At 40.6% G+C, this 20,664-nt stretch overlaps 2 protein-coding genes and 1 long non-coding RNA gene across 4 annotated transcripts; all 3 read left to right on the forward strand.

Annotated features, from left to right (window-relative positions):
- Window positions 1-2,523: 2,523 nt before the first annotated feature.
- LOC146578984 (programmed cell death 1 ligand 1-like) lies at window positions 2,524-15,894 on the forward strand. 2 transcript variants are annotated; one of them, XM_085260377.1, is made up of 7 exons: window positions 2,524-2,618; window positions 7,200-7,565; window positions 12,442-12,684; window positions 13,878-13,953; window positions 14,481-14,569; window positions 15,483-15,707; window positions 15,845-15,894. In XM_085260377.1, exons 1-3 carry the CDS (start codon window positions 2,555-2,557, stop codon window positions 12,486-12,488), a joined length of 477 nt encoding a protein of 158 aa, XP_085116503.1. In that variant the 5' UTR covers window positions 2,524-2,554; the 3' UTR covers window positions 12,489-12,684; window positions 13,878-13,953; window positions 14,481-14,569; window positions 15,483-15,707; window positions 15,845-15,894. The 2 variants fall into 2 exon arrangements, 1 of the variants encoding a protein (XP_085116503.1); XR_014890218.1 differs by lacking the exons at window positions 12,442-12,684; window positions 13,878-13,953; window positions 14,481-14,569; window positions 15,483-15,707; window positions 15,845-15,894 and adding an exon at window positions 7,804-9,235.
- Window positions 15,895-16,220: 326 nt separating this feature from the next.
- LOC146578985 (uncharacterized) lies at window positions 16,221-17,852 on the forward strand. Its single transcript, XM_085260288.1, has 4 exons — window positions 16,221-16,284; window positions 16,418-16,547; window positions 16,782-17,025; window positions 17,145-17,852. Exons 3-4 carry the CDS (start codon window positions 16,786-16,788, stop codon window positions 17,691-17,693), a joined length of 789 nt encoding a protein of 262 aa, XP_085116414.1. The 5' UTR covers window positions 16,221-16,284; window positions 16,418-16,547; window positions 16,782-16,785; the 3' UTR covers window positions 17,694-17,852.
- Window positions 17,853-18,055: 203 nt separating this feature from the next.
- On the forward strand, window positions 18,056-20,002 carry LOC146578986 (uncharacterized). Its single transcript, XR_014890219.1, has 3 exons — window positions 18,056-18,354; window positions 18,429-18,646; window positions 18,880-20,002. It is a non-coding gene; the product is annotated as an uncharacterized LOC146578986 (long non-coding RNA).
- Window positions 20,003-20,664: the final 662 nt, after the last annotated feature.

A 20,664-nucleotide genomic window follows, 5' to 3' on the forward strand; every position in this document is an offset into this window, starting at 1 on the left:
GCAGCTGGCTGAAATGAGATCAGCAGCAGTTTGACAGAAATTAAAATAGTCCTACTTCCTCTTTCTGTATGTGTCAGAGGGTCCGTGTGCTTTTCTCTGTAGTGGCTACCAGGCAACACTTTTTTTCTTAAAAGTGCTCATGCACATAAAGCATGGTGAATGGACTGGTTCTTATACAGCACTACTTTACCTGAGTCCTCAAAGTACTTTGCACAATTGTCTCATTCACCCAAGCACTTTTTTCTTAGTACTTCTGATCTAATGTTCACACTCCTCTGGATGTATCATTGTAACACAAATATTAAATTACATCATTTAACAGCTTCATTAAACTTTTGTTCTGTCAGTTTTATATCTTTTGTATTATTTTCTTAAATTAGTTTTTTGATTTTTTTTTAAAGTAATTCTGAAACGTGAGCTAAAGTTAAACTGAAACTGGACTTAGGAGAGTGAAGTGAAGCTAAATAACTCTGACTGCACTGTCATTGGGTTTTTGCCTCTGCTGGAAGCGACATCATATCCAGAGAAACAGGACTCCTCTTTATAATTTGATCTGTGTGTGAATTCCTTCAAGATCCCAACAGCAAGAACAAACAATTTTATATATATTTATATGAGTGGGAATGGTTCCTTGCCCTGGGGTGTCCCAAGCTGGTGGTATAAACTATTCAGGAGTCTCCTGCATCATCCACTAGGACTTTCTACTCATGCTGTTGGAGACTGTTTGCCTCACAGCCGTTTCACACCTGCAAGTCCAGGAGAACACACAGAAGTTGGAGAGGTCAACAAAGGGAATGTTTTTGTACTGTTTTATCTTTGGTGTTGTTGCTGCTATTTTTCTTGTCAAACCCCAAACTCAGGGTGCAGGGGACTGAACCACTCTGACAGCTCTGGGGAGAAGTTTACGAGACAGCTGAACTGTGAGTCTTGTGCTGAATTTCTTTATGCTTTTGTGTTGAATGACAGACAAGCATCAAGCTGCAGAGGCTAAAGACATTTTAAAGTGGTACTCAAGAGAATCAGACAGTCGACAATTTGTGGCAGCATCTGTTCCAGGCTTTCTGGAAGACTATTAACCAATGTCCAAAGAAGTTTTCTTTGAACATTGGCTACTTTTTCACTCTTTGTAGCTGACTATTTTCAGAGGAACATTTGTTGTTTGTTAAACCACTGACCTATGAATCATTCAAGCAATAAAAGGCACATAACTCCCCAGAAAAAAAACAAAAAACAGGAGACCTGAACTTCCTTGGCCTTCTGTCAATTTTTGTCCATGCACAGGCATGACAGCACACCCAGCATGGGCATATTACTGGTGTCTATTGGGAGCAGGCAGGAGTAAAGCAGGAGAGCTTTACAGAACTGTAGTTATGCAAGTGACCACATGGAGACACTATTGTAGTATGTTTAAATGGAAAACCATGTTTGTAGCATTTAGTGTGAGAAAGAAGACAACAGCTTGCTTCAAAAGATGTTGTTGATTAGACTTTGTAGAAATTCTGTTTTTTACTCATAACCTACCTGATTACGATACAGCACAAACAATACTTTTTAAACTCTTCTTAATTGTGACTAAACTGTTTGTAATGCTTCACAGTTAATATGAGTGCAAAACATTTCTCAGCATAAACTGTATCAACTGACCAAAACATTCTTTCGGTAACTTTTGAGTGATGACCCACAAAGTTGACTTCATGTTTAATCTGATGCTGTCATGTGAAGACGACTCTGGGCGGTCGTCAATGCTGACACATGTTAGAAAGAAATCTGGATCTCTTGCATTGAACTAATGTATTAATTGGTAATTTGCAAAATATAAACTGTATTTAGATGGTGGCAAAAATATCAAATTAATATTTAGAAGTTGTGTTGAATTCTAGGAAAAAACAGCTTTAAAATGAAATTATATTAATGTGCAGATTTAGGTCCACTATATATTGCTTAAATTAAAAAATATATATATACCAAAAATGTAATTAAAAGAAAAATGCTTGATTTGTAAAACTGGTTTTACTTACTTGAATGAATAGATTCTCAGTAAATATGAGATTTATCTGCTAAGAAAGACTTAATGTCACTTAATAAATATGTTTCTATGTTCTTTGTTTGGATGGGTCTTATTAATTTGATATGATAGGATGTGTGGCCATAACTTTCCATTAAAAAAATTAAATAAAAATGTGCACATATTTGAATTTTAAAACTACATTTTGAAACACTTCATTGATAAGCTGTTAAAACCAGATTTACACACTAGTGCTGTGCCTTACTTCAAATCCCGATATAGATTTGACACCAAGTAAATACGGGGCCAGTATTTCCAATACTGATAAAGATGCTTTTAACATATAGAGGCAGCTTATACAGCGGAAAGCAGTGTGTGATTCATGAGCTGTACTGAAATGTGAAAGTTGAGAAGCCACAGCAGGTGGACACAGAAGAGAGAAAGGAGGCTAAATTAGAGTACTCTCAAGGACTCGTTTAAATTCTGTGCGTCATCAAAATGAAAGTGAAAGTGTCCAAGAGACATTTTTGTCCCTGATGATAAGGAAAAATGTCTGGAACAGTGGGAGCCCTAATCGTATTATTTTACAGTATTGCAGAGGTATCGCAATCTGGTGAGTGTTTATTCTGTTACTACTTGACTTGGCACATATATTCCACCCATCATTTTCTTAACTGTGTGTCCAGCTCAGTGTCTCAGGAGGACCGATTCACTGTCAGAGGTGAGCTGCAGTCTGTGTTACTGTCAGTGCTGTGATCGAGTCAATGAAAATTGTGTTTGTTTTTCCTTTTAAGGGAATCAGAATATTGACGTGAGTTAAGTGTGTCAGCTATTTCTCTGTCAAACTCCTCTTCGGGTTGTAACACACAGGTTAAAGATGAAAGATGCTTTATTGTCATTTCCACATGTAAAATGTGTTGAGAAGAAAAACAGCCCTGTGTGCTGGTTGTATTTAGATGGTGGAAAGATAATGAAAGAGTGAAAGATAATAGATAAGATATCTATCAAGATAATAATACCAGTGAAATAAAACAGTAAGCAGATGAAAGAAATAAGATAATAAAACTAATCTAAAAAGTGGCAAATTTCACAGATTTTAAATAGCAATGGCATTTAGGGTAGTGTTTGCAATACAGTAATGTCTAGTTTGAAGGAAGGTTTTGTACTGTAGAGCTGATGAGTCTCACAGCACCCAGAAACAATCCATTATGCAATGCAGCCTGTGCAAGTTTGCTGAGCGTGTACACTTCTCATTATGCTGAATGCTTGTAATCTGAAACGAGCAGCTTCTATGCTCTCTGGGGATTCTGTCATCAGGACATCTGTAAGAAATGTCCACTTGGAGCTGGTCTCATTCTCTCTGTGTCCCAGTGTCTTTGTGTGTCTCTGTTTGTAATAGAACTGCAAAGGTCTGTTCCACTGATAACAAATTCAGAAAGTCATTAAACCAGCTCTCTATATTGAAATCCTCTACATTACTTTCTCTCAGCTTGGCCGATGGTAATACCATCATCCTGGGTTTTGACCCCGTGTTTTGAATTTGTTTGCTCTTGTTCTTAGTTCACTGAGTGTTGGTTCCTTCCATGTCCAGTTTGTCTTAGTCTTGTTTCTGTGTGTCTTCTCCAGTATCTCCTTTGTTAGTTTTCTGTGCCTCACTGTGAAGTTTGTCTCTCAATGTTTCTTCGCCTGTTCTCCCAATCGTGTCTCGGTGTGATTTCTCTCACTCTCTCTGTCCCGTGCCCTCTCATCCTTGTCTCTGTCTTCTCCCTCTGTTCCCTGTATTTAGTCAGTCTGCGTCTCGATGTGAGTTTCTCTTGTTTCCCGTTTTATTCTGACAGTCTCTTGTCCTGTGTGCATCTTGTTCAGTTTTGCTTTCCCTGGCTCGTCAGTTAAATTATGTGCAGCCGTGTTTCCCAGGTGTTTCCTCTCTGCCCTGATTCCCTGTGGTGTATATATTGTCTGTGTCTCCTGTCCATTGTCATGGTCTCCCTTCCTCCCTGGCTGGTGTTAAACTTAACCTATACATAGGAGTTGTCAGGAGTCAATTAAAACAAACCACAGATTAAATTAACTTTACAGGATTAGGTGGTCAGAGAGGCTAACTGCTGTTATAAGGTCTTAGCAGCCTTCCTATATAAGCAATGTACAGCTCTACAGTTAATAATAGAAATTCAGTGTAAACTCTGAATTTCAATGGAAGTCATTAAAGGAAAGCTACAATAAGAGCAATGTGTTTGTGCCCTCTGTCACAATCCTGGGTCTTATGACCCAGTGTTTTGAGTTTTAGTTCATTTTGATGTTTATAGTATGTTTAAGCTCATTAGGCCTCCTATGTTCATTTGCTTATTAGTTCCCCCTTGTGTTTCCAACCCATGTTAAGTCTCCCCTGCTCTTCATGTGTTTCATGTCTGTGTCTTACGTTGTCAAGTTCTGGTTGTCATGTCTGCGTCTCATTATGTTTCCTATTTTATTTTGAAGAGATCTTGTGTTTTTATATTATGGATTATGTTTTGAGTCCTTTGTTGTACTGTTTCTTGTTTCCCTAGGTCTCAGTTATGGTTATCATAGGTTTAGTTCTTTGGCTCTGTAATATGGCTTCCCTGTGTTCCATGTTATGTCTACTGTGACGTTTTTGTACCATGTTTCAGGTTCCTATGTTCTGTCTCCCCAGTTGCTGTTAAGTTTACATGTCTAGAGTTCAGTCAGTGTGTTTCCTGTTTTACTTTGAAGGTCCGTGTCTCATGTCAGTGTTTCTGGTATACGGCAACTTTATCCTTTTAACAGCTACCCAAAGTTAAGGGACCGAGCTTAGATTATGGGATATTTAGATAGAGCGCTGTCACCGTTCTCCAGCTTCAAAATGTATTACCCTTTCACGACCTGAAGCTCAGTACTGCGCCACTACGACAGCCATATCTATCTGTTCTCTGATTGGATTGTAAAATTTGTGATTGACATGGCATTGACCAATTAGCTGAAAGGAAAAAAAATTGGATCAAAATTTGTACTTGGAAGCTGAAACTCACACAGCAGGTAAACATCTGGGTCTAAAGGTGGATTGTCCCTCTGGGGGCAAGGGTACCTGGTCCTGGGGTATAGAGGATGTTTGGGGAGTGTGTGCGTAGTGTCTATTTCTGTTTGTCTCCATGTTGGACGAGTGTGTGAGTATTTGTATATGTGTGCATGAGGGTGGGAATGCATCTTTGTGTCTGTGTGTGCCTGTTTGTCTGTGTTTATATGTCAGGTTGGGTCAGAGACTCCACCTCTCTGGGAACATCTCCCCTCACCTCACTCCCTGCAGGGGGCTGAGTGTTCCTCAGTGACGGCCCCAACCGTTAGTGAGTTGGTGGTTCTTGGTATCCGGGGCTGGGCGCTCATGTACCGGCACACTCCAAGTGGCTGTTTGGCGGGGCCTGGCGCCCGTGGCTGACTCGGGCCCATTCTGGGAGGTGGGGGACCCCTCAGACCTCGGGCCGCTGGGTCCTGGTCTGCTCTGACGTGGCTGGCTGCCGGCGGAGCCCACGGGCACATCATTGCAGTCCCCTGTGACTTCTGCACCATGGCTGCTGGGTTACCCTACTCCTGGGGCTGTCCTCAGGTCTTTCTGGGAGGAAAGGTTACCCCTCCAATGGTCCTCTTTGGGTTCTGATGCACTGGGGGCCTCTGGATGTCTGGGACCTGGAACTCCCCCATGACTATGGGCTATTGCTCCCTATACCCTCTATCAGATCGTTACATGGAGAAACCTTTTGAATAGAAGTGCACTCACACACAAGGGTGTACACAACGGTGTACACATGGGTGATCACAGATACAAACTATATATTCCTTGGCTGCTACCTCAAAGCACATTGTGCGCTGTCGGTCTTGCATGCTGCAAAACAACTGTCAATATTTACTATTTACTGTTAATTATCTAGGTTGTTGCTGTGGTCCCCATATTGTGTTGCTCTTTGATGCTTGTTTTCATTTTCATTTTTTTCTTTCAACAGGTGATCCAGCGTTTTTACAGTATTACTTCTCATACTGTCCCTTGTCCGCTCTGTTTTTCTCTTCCTCCCTCCCTTTCTTTATTTCTTTTTCTCTTTCCTATCCTCCAGTCCCGTCTGTCTTGTCTGTAATTACTATACGGCAAAGCTGTATTGGCCTTCAGACAATAATTCTGATCACTAAAGTACCAAACGGGCCAAAATAGGACCAAAAAAAAACAAAACAACTCACACACATCCAGGAAACTTGAGCACAGTTTTGCACATAGTTTTTTGCTTTGTATCTGTAACCAGACCTAAACAAAAACTATTTATAACTTGTATAAATATTTTTTTTGCAAACACACAAATTCTCATTTATAGATGCACAAAGATAAAAGTTTTCAGATATTTTGGTTTACAAGGTTACAAAACTCAGTTCACAACTACACATTCTGATTTACAAATACAAAATATTTATGACCACAATTTGAGCCCATAGTGGAACGGTCTTCCGGGTGGTGATTCCTCCGTGTTGTGTGTGTGTGCATGTTTGCAATGATCACATCATTGCAAACATAAGAAAAAGTCCAGCAAGCTCATCGAGTTGCAAGCTCATCCTGCTGCAGAGCTCTCGACCTTGTAGAACTGCAGCGGCTTGTTCCAGTGATCAGTCCTTAATCCATCTGCATATCTTTGCATTACCTTTGATAATAAAACTAGGGTTATAATCATATGTGTATATTATTGCACAGGATTGTGTAAAAAACTATAACATTTGGAACAAAAGACAGTAACATGTCTCTATTAGTTACTTTCACAAGTCACTTCAAAATAGTAAAACTTTTCAAAAGATTCCCTTTTTTTAAGGCAACAACAACAAACAACAACAATAACAACAAAAACACAGGCGACCAAGAGAGAAAACGCTCACCTCAGGGATTACGTGTGATTGAATGTACTGGAAAAATCTCACTTTTGATCTATGCTAACGCAACAGTACATCAAACGTAATGCTTGAACAAAGTTGTAAGGAACATTGACTTATAAGTGACCTATGTTTGAATGTCTAATGAAGCAGTAATGTAACTCGCCCCCTTCCTGAAAAGAAAATGCACATTTGTCTTCCCCTTCATGTGTCTTTGACTCATTTTTACTTCTCCTTTCATATCATCAAAGCCGTGAATCCATCCTCTCATTTCTCTGTAACTTTCTCGTTCCTTCAGTCCACGTGAACCTCACAGCCACCACAGCAACCGTCGGGCAGAACGTCACTCTGCAGTGTCGAGCTCCAAACAAGAAGCTGATCACAGTAGTAGAATGGAGCAGAGCTGACCTGCAGGATGAGTATGTGTTTTTGATCCTGGATGGTCATTCCGATAGAGGCAAGCAGCATCCATACTTTATAGACAGGGTGGATCTGCAGGACAAACAGATGAAGGATGGAGACGTGTCTTTGATTCTGACCGATGTGAACATTAATGACACTGGAACATACGAGTGTCGCGTTGCGACAGGAACAAATCGCAAGAGGAGAGCTCATCTGGAGACCGATCCCATCAGTATCATCTACCTTCATGTTGATCCTCCAGGTGAGTGAGCAGAATTGAGTGTGTGTGTGATCAGAGGTGAAGCTGCTTCCTGGTTGTTGATGTTTGTTTCTAAAGATGTTGTTGATGAGACTTTGTAGAAAGCAGCTGGTCTGAGTGATGTGATCAGAGTGCAGTAGATAATGTCTGACAGCAGTTTGAAGAGGAAATGGATTCTGTTCTGTTCTTCACTCATCACCTACCTGACAGCTGACACCTCACACCTGTTTCTCACCTGCAGGCCCGCCAGGAGGACACACAGAGGATGGATGGATTGTCATTGTCAGTTTTGTTATAGTTTTTGGTGTTGCTGCTGTTATTACACTTGGGGTTGGGTTTTTTTTTTTTTTCAAAACAAAATGCGAAAAGTAGAGGCAGGGGGCTTGGAGAAACCTCACTGTGATAGCCCTGAGATGATTATTTAAGAGATACCTAAAATCTCTTCACAGCTGAACTGTAAGTGTGTTGTTATAATCCTTCATGTTACTGTGTCGAATAACAGACCAAGCTGCAAATGTTAAAGAACATTCTCCAAGTGGCACTCTCAATACTCAGAAGCTGATAGTTTTTATTTTCTTTTTTAAAATCTGTTAAACTCGAAGGCCAATGGTACAGCTAAATACATCTGATGTCTTTATAAATTTAATTTCAGAGAAAATGTTACAGATGTGATAAGAGGTGTTATAAAGTTTGATTATCACAGGGAGGTTTCACAGGTAGTAGTTGAATGGGACTTTTGTTTTGATTGGCTTCAAATAATTTCCCCTAGGGGTCAATAAAGTATTCTGATTCTGATTTTAGTGTGAATTCTGGCTTTTTACTTAAAAATATATCTTTCAACAGCTACTGAAAACTGTTGAGTAACTTTCCTGTAATTGTTAAGACACAGAGAATGCCGTTCAGGTAATAACATCATTTTTCACGGCTAACATTAACTGATCTTTAACAAGAATAACTTGCAAAGCAAATTCACCTTGCTTTGCAGATAACTCCTGTACTCGGAGGGGAATATCACTGGCATACAACAAAACACTGGAGTGAGTCATACAACGTATTACCTAAATTGTTTAAACATATTGCAAACAGCGTAAGAGAAAGAGCATCACCTTGATTGACAACAAAGGAAGTCTCAAAAAGTTTATTTTCTTCATCTCGACGTAGCGTTTTCAGTGAGAGAAACACAAAGTGAACCTGTTTGTGTGTAAATTTATTTCAGATTGCTATAACACTGCACACATCTTCAGTCTTGGAGAAGTCTTGCAGACTGAATACGTCACTTGGATGAGTGACAAAACGTCTCTGCCACCTAAAACGCTACGTCCAGATGAACAGAATTAACTTTTTGGGATTTCCCTACCTGGATGATTCCGCATGCAGACAAAGAAAGTATTAAATGAGCCAGCTTGTATATTACTGATATGCAAACCAGCAACATGATGACAGTTAAAAGAATTTAGTGCTTCAGGCTCCATATTAATGTTCTGTGTTCATATAATCTTACAATACAAGACATACTCAACTGTACAACCTATCGTTTGCATGCAACATTCTGACTGTACTCTGTGACCTTGGCAGAAAGATAACTATGCCTGTTATCCTTCTTTGTCAAATGCCATGCATACTGCTGCCATACTCTGTACTGCTGGTTGCTCCTTTTTTCAATGGCAAATTAAAACCTCACAAAGAGAACGTTTTGTGTGTAATTGAATTTATTTAGATAACACTGCATGTAAGAGAAATAAAATGGGTATTTTTGCATTGTATTGTACAGCAGGAAGTTTTCTGTAGGTCACTGCTAAAACATGACTATATTGTTGATATAGTAATGAAGAAAAAGTCAACGTCATTAGGGCAAAAGCACTGAATCACAGACAATTTTTTAATTCTTGTATCAAAGACACTGCCAGTAAACATTTCCATGTCTGTGATTGGTCAGATGCTGCGAGCACCACCTCTTTCATGTGACCACGCTCATTCAGTAAGCTGCAGGAATGTCTTAACCTCCTAAGACCCGAACTCTTCCACAGCATTTTTAATTTCTCTTTGATATTTGGGCTGATTGGGACCTGATGAATGTAAAAACAAAGAATTACTAGATTTTTTTAAACCTAATCTTTGTTTCTAAGAAACATGAGAGCCACATATGAGGATATTCATTTAACATTTCGATAGAACAGTAGCAGTATAATGTCCTTGTAAGTGGATATCAGGCCCTTGCAGAGCAAAATTGAGTATTTTGGTGTAAATAACCCAAAATGTGATGTCCACATATGTGGACGCAGGGTCCTAGGAGGTTAAAGACATAAAGACCTGGATGGCCTCAAATTTTCTGCTTCTAATCTCAGATAAACTGAAATTATTGCCCCAGATTGAAAATCTATGTAATCAGATTTTCAATCTGGATGGCATTACCTTGGCCTCCAGTCACACTGTGAGGAACCTTGGTGTCATTTTTGACCAGGATATGTCCTTCAATGGACATATTAAACAAATATGTAGGACTGTTTTCTTCCATTTGCGCAATATAATTAGAGTCATCCTGAAAAAATACTTGGTTTATTTATTACTTTTAAGATCAACTAGTGTAAATCACTATTATTTGGCTATCCTGGCATGTACTTCATCCCTTACATGCTCACTAGCAACTTCTTGTCTTTAAATATATTATCTCCCCCTGCTAGTACTGAAATTTCTGTATGTAGTACTGAAACATGTCTAATATACACTTTGCTATGATATTGGGTTTCTATGATAATTAACAATCGAAAGGGAGACCGTTTGGATTTGGGAGACAGGCATCCACTGTTAAGATTAGGCTTAAAACTTTCCTTTTTGATAACGTGTGTAGTTAGGATTCCTCCCTTAGTTACACTGCACTAGGCCCAGGGTGCTGGGGGATTCCCATAATGCACTGAGCATTTCTTCATCACTCAGCCCCTTTCATTCACTATGTGTTTTCACATCACTTTTGCAAGTGCTTGCTGATAGGGGCTTCATCTAATTGTTGGGGTTTTCTCTTTAATATTGTCAGGTCCTTAAGGTACAGTATTCAATATAATTATGAGGGTACATGGGGTTCACGCTGATTGTGTGCTGCTGTTTGTTATTATATCTATATGCATAAGTATGTAGATGTGTTTATGACATAGATACAACAACTCGAGTTGCTTTTCTGCTTTTTAGAAAATGTTCTTTAACGTTATGTTTACGCCAGGCTTTCACTGCTTTATACAAACCCCCACAGTGACGTATACTGATTCCAACACAATATTTTTGTCAAAGTAACAAGATACCACACATATAACCCAAATATGATAATGTGAAAATACACTGTGTACTCAAATGCATCATATGATATTCAAATAATGGATAAACTGACTATAGAAAGCTTTTCAAGCTTTTCCCCTTCCTCCTCTTTCATCCTGATCCAACTGTTCAGCATCACTGCAGACACCACACCAAACCATCAGTTAGTCTCTTGATCCACTCTCCGCTCACTAATGAACAAGACCCTGAGATACTCTCAAACCCACTCTACTCCAGAGTTCCCTTTTAAATCTGTAATATGAATATCCTTGTAGTTTTCCTCTGTTCAGATTATTCTAAAAGAAGCATCTCAGAGCTGATTTACATTTTAAGGGCTCAAGTGATGACAATAGCCAACCAAGTGAAGGATGCTTGGCCGCAGAGTAAAATCCAAAAATTAAAATAGTTATCTTTAAGCTAGCAGCTGTTACACACAAAAGCTGGTAGCGTAAGAAATACAGTAATCCAGACCAGGAACAGGCAAAAGGCAAAGAAGGAAGAAACAGAAGAAGACCCTTTATGAAGATAACAAAAACGACTGAAAAAAGAACAAAAACAAAAAAGCGTGGAGTGACGTAAAAACTGAGGTTGAAACCTAAGTTACAAATGAAAATCCTACAATTTTCTAACTAAATATCTCATGTTTAATACCAGTAATAACTAAAGCCTTTCATCTGTTAATGATAACCATTTTTTGCTATGTGTTTTTCATTTGCATTACGATGTAAATACTTAGTGGAAACATGATTTCTGAAGTCATGCAGGATTCTTGTTGTTCTATCAAATTAAATAAACAATGAAAATTCATATTCAATTCAACATGCGCTGAATGCGATGTTGCCTTCTACAAACTCTGTGTCTGTGAATTTCCTAAAGTTGCTCGTAATACTATCCTCGAATGCTAACATTAACATGTAATGTGTGTTTTTGCTATGGGAACAAACTCCAATCGAAACAGAGTTTGATGGGTTTTGACTTATTTCATGGTGATGTTTCATTGTAGTTCTTTCTACCATAGTTTTACTGGAGAAACCTTCAGGTATTGATGATTGCAGAATTGAAAGTGACCCTGTTTCAGATGAATAGATTTAAGAGATTTCTTGCATATATTTTCCAAAGGTAAAAGTTTAGATTCATTTTCCATTTAGACTGTATTTATTACCAACAAATGGATTACTGGAATAATAATCCACTGTTTTTGTTGGTGGGGGGTTAACCCATTTTTCTGGTAACACCTAAATAAACTTTAGTCTCCGTGGAGCCTTTGTAGGTACAATAAGCTCTGCCTGGATGTGCTGGTTGTAGGGCCAAGGACAGCCCAGCTGTTTCTTGATAGTGCAGAGATATTTGTTTCTTATCTGGAAAGTTGACGTAGGACAGAGTTTATGAAATATCTGAGAGTATGAGAGTAGGCCTGTCGCAGTCTGTCTGATCACATGTTCTCTTTCTTTCTGTATTTTTTCTAAAATCAACATTTTTTTGTACTTTTTTCACTTTTTGCTTTTCACTGCTTTAAATTAGAAACAGTGATTTCAGATGTGTCATTGTTATTGATTTTTTTTTCTTCACACAGTTCATTGTTCCTCTGTGGTGCTGACCCACACAGTGCTGAATCAGTAGCGAGCACTTCACATCGGGTAGCTCCACTGTGGACTCCACCTCTTCTCTCCTCTGGGGTGTGGACCGCCTGAAGGATGCAAATAAAGAGAGAGAGACAGAGAGAGCAGCAGTTTGTCTCATACAGAGACACCAACAGATGAATCTGCCCATCTGCTACCTCCTCCTTCCTCCTCATCCTCCATCAGAGCTGCAGAAGGTAAGAGAAGCTGGACACGCTGCACACCTCTACTCTCATTTTAGCTTTTGGACCAAACAGCAGCACCGCTCAGTGGATACATCCACAATTCAGAGCTCTGAGAGACAAAGGAAGACTAATAAACACATAACACGAAGGATGATAAATAATTATAAATAGGCTGATTTCCACATGGGGATCTGTAGCACTGTATTTCAGTTATGATATTCATTAGTGTGCGTATTTTAAAAAAAGGACATATTTCTACTTGTCTTTATTCTCTGAGGGTGAAGGTTTCAAACCTTGGTGTTGGATTATAAAAATAAACTTCTAGTTTGGAGATTAAATCTGTCAAGTGTCTATGTGAAGAATCAGATTTGACAGATGAGTACAGGAGCAGCAAGATGTTCGAACAACAACTTAAATCCATTTCTGTTTGTTTAACAGCCTCAGTATTAACACACAAACTCTGTGTCTGTCGCTATTTTCCCCCACGTTACCTACAGTAAACAACATTGATCACCTGGGATGTTGTACCAAAGGCAGTTCATGACTTACGAGAGCTAAAGCACAATGGCAAAGATGTAATCTTGTACTAAATTACAGATTAGAGATTAAAAGGTGTGATGAAATCACTGCCTACTGACCAATCAGTTCTCTGGAATATTATGTTTTTATTCCTGGAAGAGGTTCAGGCGTGAGAGACATTTCCATGTCTGTGATTGGTCACATGCTGCCAGCACCACCACTTTCATCCTGGACTAACTTGTGAAATAACCATATTTTTGTGAACACTTAACTTGATTTCCAGTGAAGCTCTCTGTAAATGTCAAAATCAGAGCATTTTCAGTCCCAACTCTGCACAGCTCCTGGTCATATCTGTCACATACAGGTTCTGCATGGAGCTGTAAGGCTGTAAGGCTGTTGATGTCACAGTAGCAGCTCCCTGAAAAAGATGCTAAGCACCAAAGGTAAAAGTGGTCATCAAGATGAAAAAGTCCTCTAGTAGCCTGTATGAGTCTGAAGGCAGCCCACAGTTACCCACAGACTAAGCAGAGTGCAGCATCAGTGGTTGCTAAAAAACAGAAGTTTGAATTTGTCGAGGTCATGGAGCAAGACTTTTAGAGGGAGTGAGTTGGTGTACAAGATTTTCACAATGTATTTTTCACTAATTTTCTGTCCATTCAGAAATGTCGCAACTGTGTGGCTTTCAGGTCTCTGTCAGCTGATTGGCCTCCTTTAAGATGCTCCACCTCCTGTTTGTCCTGTCTGTTCTGATTGGAGTGTCAGGTAAACACACACCTGGAAGCCATTTTAAGTGTTTCCTCCCATCACTTTAGTGCAGGGGTATCCAATTCCACTCCTCGGGGGCCGGTGTCCTGCTTGTTTTAGCAGGACACCGGCCTTCCTCAACATATCTTGAAGTTCTCCAGAGGCCTGGTAATGAACTAATCAGGTGTGTTGACCCAGGGTGATATCTAAAACCTGCAGGTCACTGGCCCTTGAGGCCTGGAGTTGGACACCCCTACTTTAGTGGAAGCAACATAAACATAGCACAAACACCCTGAGCAAAAAAGAGCAGAAAGATTTAAAGTGTTAAAGGGAATGACGCTTTAATAACCTAACAAATATTGTGCATCTTTGTTTTTAAGGTTTGCTAACTTATAGTATAAACTGTAAATTCATGATGTTGATTCTTTAGTAACAAACACTGTTTTATCCACTCATGATGTTACTGTTTGAACCTGCTGCACTCCCTGTTTGTCCAAACAACTAAGACTAAAGCTCACAGCACTCATGTGCCTCCATATCTTCAGGAGCTTGGCAGATAATCACTGGTTCTTCAGTGTTGGACATCAGCTCATGTCCAATCACTTATTATGGACAGAAGTACGAGCAAATCTATGTGAGTATCCTGATGTTTTTATGTTTTAAACAATTCTGTCATCCCCACCTGTGCTGATGAGTATCGCCTCGATATACCTCCTGAGATTTTCTAGCAGGAGGACATTTTTGTTCAAGAATTCTTTTATGAATGAGAAAATAATGAAACAAAAACTTCTCACAGAAAAAGGAGCTCAAATGTGAAGAAAAAATTAAACCTCATGAAGGAGACCTAAACTCTTGACTCTTTCTTATCTCATTGAGGCGGCCGTTTTGATGTGATGCCTGTGAGAGAAACCCCATGCATCGTTCGTGTAGATGATTATTAATGGGTTAAATATGTATTTTATGCTTGTCTTTCTATATTTTATTTCTTTCTATCTTAATATTAAGCAGCCAATTTGGCTTTCAATTAAATATATAAAAAATGTTTTCATCTTTGTAACAGTGGAATCAATATATTAAGATTGATCCTCTGGGTCTGACTGGATCTATGGTACAGCGAAGGCACATCAACATCCGTCCATCTATGCTGCAGTTTTTGCCGTTATCAGAGAGATAACCATGTTTGCTAGTATGGCAGGGTGTAGGTTGTAGCTGGGCTGGACCGGAGGGGTGGAGCAGTGGGTTCAGGGTGTGATTACTGGAGAGGCTGACCAGCACAGCAAGTCTTAAATAAATGGTAAATGGCCTGCATTTGTATAGCGCTTTTCTAATCCATAGGACCCCAAAGCGCTTTACACTACATTCAGTCATTCACCCATTCACACACACATTCACACACTGTCTTCATCATCTAATCATGCCTCCCCTAATTAAGTACGATGCCAGGACCTGACAAGAGCTGTGCGTCATGCTGAGCTAGAGGAGGCAACTAGTGGGTTTGTAGAAAAGACGTAGTATCACTGATTAGTTGTGTCTTTGACTTCTAACAGGTCGCCTTCATGAGTGAAAACATTGCATTCTGCTTCGACAACTTTTTTAACCCTGGAACTGGAGGTGACTGTCTTGTGGGGACTGCACCGGACTCAGACAGCATTGAGTTTTGGATAAATGAACCCAATGCTGAAATCCAAAAGCTGATTTATGACAATGTAGCAACCATTCAGAACAGGATGGAATGCTATGTGTTGTTTATCATGGAGCTCAATGGGGAAAATGTGAGTTGTTTTAGACTAAATTAACTGTGTAAGAACAAAAAATAAAATTTGACATGATTTTTTTTTATCATATTAAACATTGGTGAACACTTTCAGAATTCCTAATAGTGTCTGAATCTTCTCTGTTTACTTTACAGTATGGTTTGGTTCCAGTTAATTTTGGGACACAAACTGTTTTGATTGTGGAAATATTGGCATTTGGTTCAGTGGTGAGTCTCTGCATGTGACAGATAATAAATAATATGTTAAGATATTGACAAAAACAAAAAACAACAAGAACATCAACAGAAAAACCCCAAACACAGACACATTCAAAAAAAATCTGTAGTAGACAGACAGTTTCCATATCAGTAAGAATCATTCAGACATGTTTATTTCACAAGTAGATTTTTATCCATTCTTCTGTCTGAAATCAGTTGTCTTTACTCTGTGATTGTAACATTGTTTGTGTTTATTGCTGTCTAGGCATTTGAGGCTCAGGTTGGTGGTATCACAACTGATATAATGGCTGTTTTGTTCGGTCCCAGCAATCGTCAGTATCAAAGATTCTTTGACATCAGTGGATGCAGATATGATGGTTGGTGAATCTCAGGCTTCAAAACTTGACCCATGTGTTCTGTATTTCAATGTTACCATGATGTTTCTGTCAGTTGTTATTAAACTAGTCAGCGATCTTTGAGTTTTTAAACTAAACTAAACCCTCATTTCAGGTGGTTTGCATGAATACGGTGCAGTGCTGAGCTCAGATCTGGAAACCTGCTCTAGTCTCACCTGTTCTGACACTGCTGCTCTGCAGATTTCTGGCTGTGGCCCTCTGGAGCGTTGTGAAGGCAACGGCATGTAAATATATCTGTATTTGTATTTCAAAGAAACGTCTGTGATCACTTTCTTACTGGTCCCCACAGAGGGATACTCCTGCCTGAGTCTGTGTTTGTGATTTGGTGCTATATAAAGAAAATTTAATTGTATTCAATTAATGAATATGTATAAAATGTCTCTTCCCCACTGGTTTGGCGTTCAGCAGCACCTCGTGATATTTTTTTCATTCTTGTTTGTTTCCTTTCTTTCTACCAGCTGCATGTTGTACTCCACATGCACTGTGACTGGCCCCACTGTCATTGACTTCCATGGCCAGGTTAACTCTGTTGAGGATCGGTGTTCATACTCTCTGGTCTTGACTCCATCAGTACCAGACTTCCATGTTCTGGGGAACTTCCGGGAACGTCGACGTAAAGACGTGACCTTTTTGGACAGTGTGACACTGGTTCTGGACAGGCCCAGCATTAAAATTCATCTGGAACAAGGTGGGACAGTTCGGGTAAGCTACCTCCACCCACAGTTTAGTCAGTGCAGTCTAATGATAGTTGCTGCGAAATCAACCGGTTGTGTGTTTCAGATGTTTCACTTACTATTTTCTACACTTTGCTTGTTATCCAGCTGGACAACTCAATCCTGACCCTCAGTAGTTTGCCTCAGCTGGTTCACAATGTGGAGCTCTCTAAAGACCGAACTGGAGTCACTGCCAAGGTGTCGCTCTCATACTCTACCATCTCTGTCTTCTTTGACGGCTACACTGCACAGATCCACTTAGAACATAGGTGTCAAACTCTGGCCCGTGGGCCAAATTTGGCCCGCAGCCTAATTACATTTGGCCCGCGAGGCCATACCAAATTACTATTAGAGCTGGCCTGCCGGTCTTATACAGTGCATGTACTGCTAATACTACAAATCCCAGAATGCTCTGTTGGCGTTTTGGCGCGTCAGTCAGGACAGGACCCATTAACGCCCTCTCCTCTGTTGACTGTAGTCATAGCAACCGCGCGAATACTGCCGCGCTACCTCTCCCAAAATGGCGAAAAGAAAGAACGAAAACAGGAGCTTTCTGGACAGGTGGGAGACAGAATATCTGTTTACCTATGTAAAAGACAGACCTGTTTGTCTTGTATGTGGAGCTCATGTGGCTTTAACCAAGGAGTACAACATTAGACCACACTATGAAACGAAACACCAAGAGAAGTACAAGACAAAGTGAGGCTGCTGTAAAGGCTAGTTTTGTTGTGGCAGCAGAGATCGCAAAATCAGCCCGGCCCTTCAGTGAGGGAGAGTTTGTGAAAAGTTGTATGATGAAAGTTTGCGACGTTGTGTGCCCAGAGAAAAAGCAAGCATTTTCAAATGTTAGCCTGAACAGAAACACAGTAGCTGATCGCACACGTGAACTTGCCAACAATCTAAATAACCAGCTGATGGAGAAGGGAAACAGTTTCGTTGCATTCTCCCTCGCTGTGGATGAGAGCAGCGACGCCTCTGATACTGCCCAGCTTTCAGTCTTCATCCGTGGTGTGGACTCAACTCTCTGTGTTACGGAAGAACTTTTAGGATTAAAATCAATGCGTGTGTGGCAGGATGAATGTTATCCCTCGGTCCAACCCACTTTCAGCCTGGCCCATTAGGGGGCGCTGGTATAAATAGTGGCCATTTGAGTGTCTCTGCATCGCTTGCCTGTGATCTCCTTTTTGGTCACCTGACTTCCTCGGTGTGGTAGAGATCGTTTGTGGGTTACTCCTCTAAAGTCTCCATCGCGGCTGGTCGTAGCTATAGAAGCCTCCTCTGAGCTATTCTGCTTACATTCTATGACCCGGCTTACTTGGTACGTAATCAACTTTTGTTACGCTCTCTGCCTTCTATTGTTCTTTTATAGTAATTATTTATTATGTTTCGCAGGAAGTGTGGGCCTTAGTTTTGCGCCAAGCTACGTGAACTGAAGTGCTGCTGTTTTGCCTTGCTGTGCTTTTACCGTCTGTTCCCGTTGTGAGAACTTTTTCCCTGCTGCTGTCAGCTTTTACAGTGGACGTCGGCGTGGACAACGGCCATATGCATGCCGGTTATCGGAGTCAGCTGGCGTGCATATTGATTGACTGTTAACTTATCGTCTGTGGACGGCAAGTTGGAGCAGTACGGCGATTCCGTTTGCTCCAGATTTTAGAGTTTTATTCAGATTGTATGTGGTTTTATTGCTTTTTGATTTGTAGTTTGGATTCTCTGTTACACCACTGGTGGGAGGCCCTTTTTCTAGCTGTGGATCACCAGTGTGGTCCTGCAGTTGGGTTATCCCCCGGTGCTACACATTAGTTTGTTGTAATATATTAAAATTTTCTTTGTTTCTTTTATTCAGATGCGGAGTGCCGACGTGGAGGAGACTAGGGTGCCTTGGTGGTGGGATCCCTTGAGTGTACACACCTGCCTTGTTTAGTTTATTAGTGTGAGTGTGTGTGTGATAGTGTGTTGCACTTGTGTTTTGGGTGTGTTTTCTTTCTTTAGTTTGTGTGTGGCATCCCTGCCCCTCCACTGGTAAGCCTCAGCTCTGAATACCTTTTTAAGCATATTTGTACTTGAATATTTATGATTGTGCTTTTATATGGTGTTTTAAATAATTATTAATAAATTGTGAATTTGTTGATCATTGAACCTCGTCTCTGGACTGAGTATAGCGAACCTAAGTGCCTTTCTGGTGATTTAGTGTTACTTTCAGTATTCTCTGGGTGAAATTCCCAGGGTGGCGTTGTCTTTTTAAAACTGCAAAGAGTATTTACTTTATATCCCAACTTCGTCTCGCCACAAACTTGGCGTTGTTGTCGACAGGATATACTCTTTAAAACAGAGACGTGTGTTCTTTTTTTGTTTGGTGTAACGTAAATTGTTTTTTTATATTATTTTGTACAGAATAAAGGCAAAGCAGCAGCTACTTTGGTGTGGGATTTCACAGCTGTGTTACAGAGATGGAGGAAGAGTTACAGGAACTCAGGGACTTGATCGCGCAGCTGAAAGCAGACAATGAGAGGCTGCGTCAGGAGAGGGCTGTTGGGTCAGGTACTAGTGCTACACCTTCTACTTCAACTGCATCATCTGTTAACCCCCCAACGGCTGGTGTCTCTGTAGCAGAGAGACTAGTTTTTGTGCCCCGTGACAGAAAGTGCCCTATGTTTAGAGGAAAATCAGGTATAGGGTTGAATGAATGGTTGGAGGAAATAGAAGGTTGTGCTAGAGCACGTCATTTGTCTTTGGCTGATAAAGCATTTTTCCTGTTTGACCACCTAGAAGGGGAAGCACGTGAGGAGATCAAATATCGCTCTAGTGCAGAGAGGACTGATCCTGCTAAGATAATCACTATATTGCAAGAACTGTATGGCTGTTCAGACTCCTATGTAGCATTGCAGGAAGCTTTCTTCTCTAGAAAACAGCAGGAAAGTGAGACACTGCAAGAGTTTTCCCTCGCTCTCTTGGGTCTTATGGAAAAAGTTAAATCGAGTGCCCCCAATGGCATGCCCAATGCTGACGTTTTATTAAGAGATCAATTTGTTGAACAGGTCTTAGATAGTACCTTGCGGCGGGAGTTAAAGCAGCTAGTAAGGAGGCAGCCAACACTGACATTGCTGGAGATTAGAGGGGAAGCTATTAGGTGGGAACGTGAAGGGTTGCCTAGTGGCGTTAGGCATAGAAGCAGTTCTGTCCCTTCTGTTTATGGCATTCAGTATGGGGTCCATAGCGGTCCTTCAGGAATAGCCCAGTCTACCCAATTGTCTGAGATGAGCGAGATGAAGGAATTGTTAAAGTGCCAGCAGGAGCAACTTAATCAGCTCACTCAGAGCATTGCTCGATTGCAGGGCCCCCATCGAATGCCTCGCTCAGGACGGGGCGATTCCATTATATGCCGTCGTTGTCAGCAACCTGGACATTTTGCTCGGGAGTGTGATGGGGAACGCGTCCCTCGTTCCCGGCCTCCTTCGCAGGCCCCTCTGCATAATCGCAGGCACTCTCCTTTAAATACGGCTTCGGAAAACTAGCACCCTCCGTATTGCCGAGCCACAGTTCGGGTGGGGTGTCTATTGGCTCAAGGGTTGTTTCTAATGGTCCAGAGGCAGTCTCCAAATTAATTTCATCCTGTCCTCATATAGATGTG

The sequence above is a fragment of the Mchenga conophoros genome, linkage group LG3 (assembly GCF_057382185.1).
Source record: "Mchenga conophoros isolate Kocher_MC1m ecotype Shallow Benthic linkage group LG3, M_conophoros_male_GT1.1, whole genome shotgun sequence".
Classification (NCBI taxonomy): Eukaryota; Metazoa; Chordata; class Actinopteri; order Cichliformes; family Cichlidae; genus Mchenga; species Mchenga conophoros.